We start from the raw sequence: 8,551 nt of genomic DNA, 5'->3' as shown, positions 1-8,551 counted from the left end.
TATTACCGACGCCTCGGGCTTGGCTATCAGAGCGGTGCTTGCCCAAAACGACCGACCCATCGGGTTCTTTAGCAAGAAGTTATGTCCGAGAATGCAAACTCAGTCCACCTATACCCGAGAGCTTTACGCCATCACCGAAGCAGTTAAAAAGTGGAGGCAATACTTGCTGGGACGTAAATCCCGTATATTTACGGACCACCACAGTCTCAAACACCTTCTCACCCAGACCATTCAAACACCGGAGCAACACAAATGGAATATCGAAACTCATGGGTTACGAATTTGAGGTGCATTTTAAACCGGGCAAGGATAACTGAGTCGCTGACGCGTTGAGCCGGCTTGATGAAACCACCTTCTTGGCTGTTTCGACACCAAAAGCATTATAGTTGGATGTTGTCCGACGTTACTATACCGACACGGAAGATGGTAAAAAATTAATGTCGACGGTGCATGACGATCCGGCTGCGTTCCCACATCACAGAGTTAAAGATGGTGTTCTCCTTCTTCATGGTAAACTTTACATACCCAAACTCACTGAATTACGTAATTATTTGCTTGAAGAATTTCACTCAACTCCATTGGGGGGGCATTCGGGTATTAAAGCTACAACACAACAGTTATCACAAATTTTTGCATGGTCTAATCTTAAGAAAGATGTGGCAGCCTTCATCCAACATTGTGTGACTTGTCAAACTACCAAACCACAAAACCACAAACCGTATGGATTATTACAGCCATTGCCGATTCCATCTAACACTTGGGAGGACATTTCAATGGACTTCATAACTCAATTACCTCTTTCCCAAGGTAAATCGGCCATTTGGGTTATTGTCGATCGCCTCACCAAGGCAGCTCATTTCATTGCTTTGGCACCAAATTTTACCGCAGCATCATTGGCGACAATTTTTTTACGAGAGTTTTACAAACTTCATGGTCTGCCAAAATCAATTGTGTCCGACCGGGACCCTTTGTTTCTTAGTCGATTCTGGAAACAATTGTTCCAGCAACTCGGTACCAAGCTCCACCATTCAAGTGCATATCATCCACAAAGCGACGGTCAATCTGAAGTAGTGAACAGGTGCCTCGAGAGCTATCTACGTGCATATGTGCATAATGAACCAAAGAAATGGTTTCAATACTTATACCTTGCAGAATTTTGGTATAACACCTCACACCATTCAACCATTAAGATGACTCCGTTCCGTGCCGTGTACGGCCGAGAAGCCACTGCTATTCATGGCGACATAATTGCTACCACCAAGACAGCCTCCATTGAATCATCATTGGAAGAACATCAAAGGTTACTCAACATGCTTAAAGAATCTCTGAGCCACGCAAAAGAGGTGATGACGTCACAAGCAAACAAGCACCGAATCGACAAGGAATTTCAAGTCAATGGTTATGTGTATCTCAAACTTCAGAAGTATCGGCAGATTTCCGTTGACAACTAAAAGAACCACAAGCTTTCGAAACGTTACTTTGGTCCATACCGTATCATCGAACGGATTGGATCGGTGGCTTACAAATTAGAGTTGCCAATTAATGCTAAAATTCATCCGGTGTTCCACGTATCGCTATTGAAGCCTAGTTCCAGTTCCCAACCATCAGATGAAGTACCGGATTCCAACGTCACCATTGAAGAAGTGAATACTGAACAACCAGAGCACATTGTCAATTTTCGAGTCAACGAGCATGGCGCGGAACAGCTACTGGTTAAATGGATTGATCGCGATTTAGCTGAAGCAACATGTGAGGATATGGATGAGTTTACTCTGCAGTTTCCAAGCTTTCAAGTCAACCTCGAGGACGAGGTATCTTTTCGGGACCAGGGCATTGATGCGGCCCAATCTGATGATGTAGTCCAGCTGAATGATGAAGCCCAGCTAGTTCCTAATCCAGCTGCAATGGGCCGACCCAAAAGAATGATTAAGAAGCCCAACCGTTTTGATGATTATGAAATGTGATGGTCAAGAAGAAGTCAGCAACCAACTTCCTTTTTATTAGTTTTTTATTTTCTGCATGTTTCTTAATTATGCCATGATCTCTTACGTGAATCATGGGGTAGTGGTAGAAGTTAATTCCTGAATTTTAGTTGTTTCCTTGTTAAATTAGTTTGCTTATTCTTAATGAAAAATATGAGAAAATTGTTCCAAAATCGTTCCTTTTCTTCTCCTTGATTCTGTGAGTCTGACCCACTTACGGGTAACATCATTGAATCTATTTTTCTTGTAAAGATAGTCTCTTTATTTGTGGAAGACAATATGATATATTTACTTAACATAGCACAATTAGTGAAAATACATACATAAACATAAAAGGATTCAAACTGGTATAGCCCAGTTGGTCAGGGGATTTTCCACTAAGTGGTTTCCTCCTTTGGAGGTCTTAGATTCGATAACTACTAAATGAAAATTATGTAAATATGGGAGAGCACCTTTGGAAGGGATTCGAACTTGGAGTGAGTGGTTCAAACAACATATGCTGGCCCTTTGGAGTAAGCTGGAAATCCAGTTAATCTGTCGTTCAAAAAAAATTCAAACTGGTGTCTTTATTAGTTGCCTAAGCCTGGGTTTTTTTATGCAGCTCCATGGCTTGTTCATCCATCAATGTGAGATTTGTTTAACTTATTTCATCATTTTTAAGTTTCATATCAAACTTGCTACTTTTAACATAGATATCTCATTCATCTAAGCTTCAACTTGGACAAGTCTTAGCTTGTTGCGAAACTCTCAACAAGGATAAAGCAAACTTATAAACAATTACTTAAATAACTTATATATAAATACAATTATTTGTGTACAAGGTAAGTTAAACACGTATATCAACTAATTTTCCCAACTATCCTCACATGGAAGGAGATCTATCAAAATCACACAAGAGTCCGGATGAAACCTCAATAATTCAATATTTATGTTGGTCTGATGTTTGTGTAGATGGCAATATTTGTTCATCCTAATGGTTGTGTGTGCTAGGTCATCATGATCGGTCCAACTCCTAATGGTTGTGTGTCCTAGGTGATCATGCACACTAGATGTTTTTTTGCGGTAGCTCATAGGAATGCCCTCACCCCACCCTTAAAAAAAGTCATTTGAAGACACCCACTTTTCCATAAATCATAAAAAAGTTATAAGCTTCACATCATATTTTTTTTTAGTATTAAACCAATATCATTTCATATAAAAACTTTAAGGACAATTACACCAAAATAGCCGGTAAGCGGGCAACAAGCTGCGCCGCTACCCCTTTTTGAATAGCGAAACCTAACCTAGTAAAAACGAAACCCCGATCTCTAGGAGACGAAATGTTGCTGTGAACAACCCGTTGGACCCGTTCAAGAAATCTGATGGCTTCTAGGGCTAGCGAGCCAAAGGTATCACAGGCAAAAGGGATAAAGGAATGTTGATTATCCTCGCAGGCTTTTGCATGTTTCTCCATTTTCTTTGCTGCCGCCTTTGCAATTGCCTGACCAGGGACAAAACCTGTATCCCGTAAGCCTACAAGGGGGGAAACCCTGGTAAGATCGACACACGCGTGTTTACCTGCATCCCACCCGAAAACTAAAACGTCCACGGGGCGCAATGTGGATCTTCCTTCCCTCGGGTCTGTCAAAAAGTTTACGGGGGCTTCTTTCTTGACCGAGATCCCCGCCCGTTTGAGGATGTCCCCCAAGACATCCTGCACCCAGTCGTGCCTATACTTAAAACCTGGCAGTTCTTTACAGTGCAGAGCATGCTCCCCAAATTGGTCTAAGCAAGCTTTCCGGCAAATCGGGCATTGCTCATCATCAGGGAACATAGGAATCATGAGCCGATATTTTAAGATAGCACGGTATTCAACGGCTGACATCTTTTGGCCTAAGCCATCGATGGGGATGACCGATAGAAAATCTTGGGCGTGGGGGCCCCGCAAACATTCTAGGACGGCGTTCTGACGAGGGGTCGTACAGAAATCTGATTCAATATTCTGAGCGATACAACAAAACAGAGCACTCGCCAAAGTCTTCTGGGTCTTCGGTGGGGCGGTGTCCCTGTTAGCGAAACCACCAATATCCAAATCCGGTAGGTGTCTATGCAACTCCCCCAGAGCCATGTCATAATCCCCATCCATCCCAACAACCCCACTCTCGCGTAAGATGTGATCTTGCAGCCCCCACGATTGAGCTCGCGAGGCAACAAAACCGTAAATGGAGACATCCGTGGCCGATATAAGCCTCAGCCCCCCCATCTTACAGGGCAGAGAAGCAACCCGCCACTGAAAATCCCCAAAAAACGGGCCCCCACACACCACAATGTCCTCTATAGCCCCCCGTAGCCCTTTATCGAATAAGGATACCGCCTCCTTTACAAACACAGGTTGACAAGTTCGCAGTCCAAAAAGGAGCTTGGCGACACCCATGCAAGAGCGCAGCAGGAGAAGCTCACTTTGCGGGTCTCGGAGTTGCGAAAGACTACTCATAAGGCCCACTGCCCGGGAAGCTCGCCGCGCAGCCAAAGCACTAATGAAACTAGGGTCCCGGCTAACAGCTCCCCCAAGGAGTCTCACGCCCCCCCCCCCCCCCGTTGGTCTTCCAATCTCCTTCGGGAATAAACTAGCCTCCAATTTTTCTCCATTACAAGACGGCCAGTATACCTCTGTTTTTTTTATATTAAGCCGGAGCCCCAAAGGCGGCCCCTCAGATTGAATGATAGCCAGAGCCTTTGCTACCTCAGATGTTTTCCCCATAATAGTACCATCATCCAAATACCACGCGTGGAAGGGCAGGGTGCAACTGTCTCGTATACGTTGTGTGAGGGGGTGCAAGACAAGGGCGAACAACAGAGGTCCCAAAGGATCCCCCTGCTGGACCCCCATGGACGACCCAATACAGTCATTACCCACATTAAGCCTAGCGGTTTGCACAAAATGAAAATGTATCCAAGGAAATATAGATGGGCATCGAATCCAAACCTCCCGCAGAAGAGCTGTGCGATCCACTAGGTTGGAGGTATTGGAGAAGTCAACGGTAAGCATGGCGAAGGCCCCATCATCGTGAAAGGCGTTAAGGAACCTGTTCGCGCTATGGAGGATAGCTTCAGCCCCATCTGGTGTCCCAACCCCGAATTGATGATCCCCCAGGTACCTAACCATCTCTTTCCCTACCTTTCTCATCGCTATCTTGGAAACCAGCCTACGCCAAATGGCCCCGACCGCAATAGGACGGATTCCCCCCATCAGGTTTCAGCAAGGGGGTCAGAGGAGCGGCGGCAACGAACTTAGCAAGAGACCTGGGGCATAACCCCCCCAAGAAGACATTGACTACCCCGGTGATGGCTAAAACTAAACCCGAGGAAGTTGAGGACCCCTCTCCACAAAAACTATCCAGTAAGTGTTGCGCCCTGAGCCCATCTCTCCCGCACGAGGTTCCTTTGGGGAATGACTTAATGCACTCCAAAACGCACTCCGCATCAACAGTTAAGGGTGCCTGAGGGATTGTGTCTGCCGGCACAACCGGAGGGGGCGTAACCGGGTGTTTATCCGCGAGGGCCTCCATAGTGGAGGGCCCAAAGGGGGCCACGCCAGAAGAGGACAACACCTTGACCGCAGCTGTGAAATGACCATCTGCCACTTTACGAAGGCACTGCTTAACATTGGTTCGGCCCTCCCGACCAATGTTTATTAGCTAACCCCTAAAGTGACCCTTCGTAGTTGTTTATGCAAGTGTCCACATAACTGTTAATTAAGACCACCTTTAGGAAACAGAAAAACTATTGATAATGAACGACGAGATCAATTTTTCGTGTTATCAATTTATATTAAGATAGTTAGTAAACGGGTAACAAGTTGTGGCGCTACCTCTTAAGTATTTGTTTTTATATGGTTCATCCTTGACGTCAGTCACACCGTAATTCTTAATGACGATTGTTAATTTTACAAGTATTCATTGTGGAATAAACAAATAATCGAAAAAACATTAACTCTTAAGTCGTATATTTTCAACATTAGTTCTATATGATGTGGACTAAGACAGTAACACCTACCCTTAATTTGCAGGTGTATATATTTTTCAGAATATGAAAACAACTATACGAGTTGAGATGTATCAATTTCACAATCTAACCAAAAAAATATATGACATTTATGTATAACATAAAACTTATTGTAACCAAAGTTCAGTAATTTTTTTTTATATTTTCCTATAAATTCTAATAAAGTAGAACATCTTTTTTTAATCTTGTATCCACATATTTTAATGGGTTATTGGATTTTAATAATCCTAAGTTTCATCTGTTGGCCGATAATAATCCAAACTTTAAAAATTCCCTCTAATGATGCTAACTTGTAAAAGTTTGGCCCCCGTTGATCCTTTTCAAACATATAAGAATTTGGTCTACTCAATAGATTCTAGTGCACCTCAATACTCCTTAATTGATTTAAGTGCACCTATGTTAGAAAATGATCAATAGGGACAAATTCTTACAAGTTGGGATCGTTGGAAGTAATTTTTTAAGTTGGAATCATTATCGGCCAATAGTTGAAACTTAGGATTATTAAAATTCAATAACCCTATTTTAATTTTATGTGTATAAACAGCCAATTTTTAAGTACTAAAAATATAAAATTGTCTGGATGTCTAAAAATCACATATGAACATTTGCATTGAAGAAGATATGTACTACCATCACTAAATGTAACCCGGGTGCCGACCAAGATTCCGTTTATTTACTTAAGCAGAACTGATGTGGATTATTCAAGAATCGAAGTTGATTTCCTTTATAAAAAGAAGATCTCAATGAACTTCTATGAAATGATTTTGTTGGTGCATAATGTCTAAAGCCTGCGTCTTTGTAAAGTTAGATTAACGTATATGGTCTAGACAGGTTATTTTGTATTAGTTCAGGGGTTATATGTGTAACTTTATGAAAATTAGAATGTAGGATCGCTTTTGTGACATGTGTCCACAAAAGCGAACCAGGCTGGATCGCTCATGTGGACATGTCACAAGAGCGGTTCCAGAATCCTATAAATACGCCTGAAGTTGTCTTCATTTGTAACGTTGTTGTCACACCCCGATTTCCACGTGTCTCACCAGTGGGCCCGGTGGGGGATTACCGTGACGATGTTGGCAACAATATAGTCAAACCACACAATTATATAAATGCACAGCGGAAGCTTAAAGATAAATATATACTTCAACCTCTGGTTGTAATATCGAATGTATTACAGAAGTCGAATACATCCATAGCGGATCAAAATAATAATAAAATATTGTTCATTCAGATACGGCATCGAGTTTGCGAGACTATTCGTGATGCTTAGGAAGCTAATACCAGCCCATTTCGTATAGTACCTGCACTTAATCTTTTGGGGAAAATACGTCAGTTTACACTGGTAAATACATTCAACTGACACATTTGAAAATGTTTATTAAAATTGATTTGAATGCACAAGGCACAAACTCTTTTATAACTTGGGAAAATTATTAAAATCTTGTGAACGTTTTACATGTTCTTTTATGCGTTCAGTAGCCCGGGTCATGCCGGGTTAAAGATTTATAGACACACCACATTGCGTAAAACCGTAGTATAAAAACCAACGGCTACGTCTTTTAGTTTAATGTCGACAATATATACCGGGTGTACGCCTACACCGGGATGTCGATGGTCGTGGCCATTTCGTAAAATGATGCCAAGGATATCCGGGACAATGGTCATTAAACCCCCCAAAGGCTTTTAAGAAACAAAACTGTTTAAATGAGCCGATCATATTATTTAATTAACCAACTAAGCGATGGAAAAATATAATGCTCAATCAAGCGGTATTAACATACTTTAACCCAAGCCCATATAGGGGAAATAAGTTAAAGTATTTACCTTTGCAAGTATTATTCCTTTAATTTGGATTAAATCACCGATAGCTTTTACTGGGGCTCCTAATCTGGAACGAAGGTTTTAATTAACCTCTTAGAATCCTAACGAGTCTTTATAATGGCCGTAGCCTAGACCGGTTGGTTCCGATATGTGAATACGGTTTAATCGCGCGAAAAGGCGAAAACCGAGAATGGAGTGTGATTCTGACCCAACAAGTTCAGAGACTTGTTTTATATAGGTCTAAGGTTCACACTCTGGATTTTGGGGTTCAAATAATATAATTTGACCGTATCGGCTAATTTATGAAAACTAGTTTCATAAGCCGAACCGTGCGCGCAATAGGCGAAACGGTTAATTATGAGAGTCTTACGCTTATTTCCTAAGTCAATATGCCTTAAAGAGGTTGTGGTATCAGTAGGATACCTTCCGTGATGCCCGTAACGAGTTTAAGTTAATATTATGCCCCGTAGGGGCTTTGCGGTCATTTTAAGACTTTTAAAGGGGCTTTTCGAGTTCTACAGGAAATCGGAGTTTCCCGAACAGCTTATAAAGCTTAAAATACTTTATTTATTATTTAAAATCAGTAGCAACTGGAATCGGGTCAAAAGACCTTGTAGAACTCAAGTTTTGGCCGAAAAGGGCATATTCGGTATTTACCGAACCGTAGCCATAACCGCAGGTTATGAGCAAGGTAAAAATTATAA

At 42.0% G+C, this 8,551-nt stretch overlaps 1 protein-coding gene across 1 annotated transcript; it reads right to left on the bottom strand.

Moving 5' to 3' along the window:
- Window positions 1-3,195: 3,195 nt before the first annotated feature.
- Window positions 3,196-5,211, bottom strand: LOC118485096. Its single transcript, XM_035981340.1, has one exon. It carries the CDS (start codon window positions 5,209-5,211, stop codon window positions 3,196-3,198), a length of 2,016 nt encoding a protein of 671 aa, XP_035837233.1.
- Window positions 5,212-8,551: the final 3,340 nt, after the last annotated feature.

Source organism: Helianthus annuus, chromosome 12 (assembly GCF_002127325.2).
Source record: "Helianthus annuus cultivar XRQ/B chromosome 12, HanXRQr2.0-SUNRISE, whole genome shotgun sequence".
Classification (NCBI taxonomy): Eukaryota; Viridiplantae; Streptophyta; class Magnoliopsida; order Asterales; family Asteraceae; genus Helianthus; species Helianthus annuus.
Note: the sequence above shows the minus strand (reverse complement) of the source record. Positions and strands in the feature narration are given on the sequence as shown.

What these genes read in the sequence shown, in the direction of transcription:
- LOC118485096 (XM_035981340.1), bottom strand. Translation starts at nt 5,211, where the DNA reads ATGGGGGGAATCCGTCCTATTGCGGTCGGGGCCATTTGGCGTAGGCTG.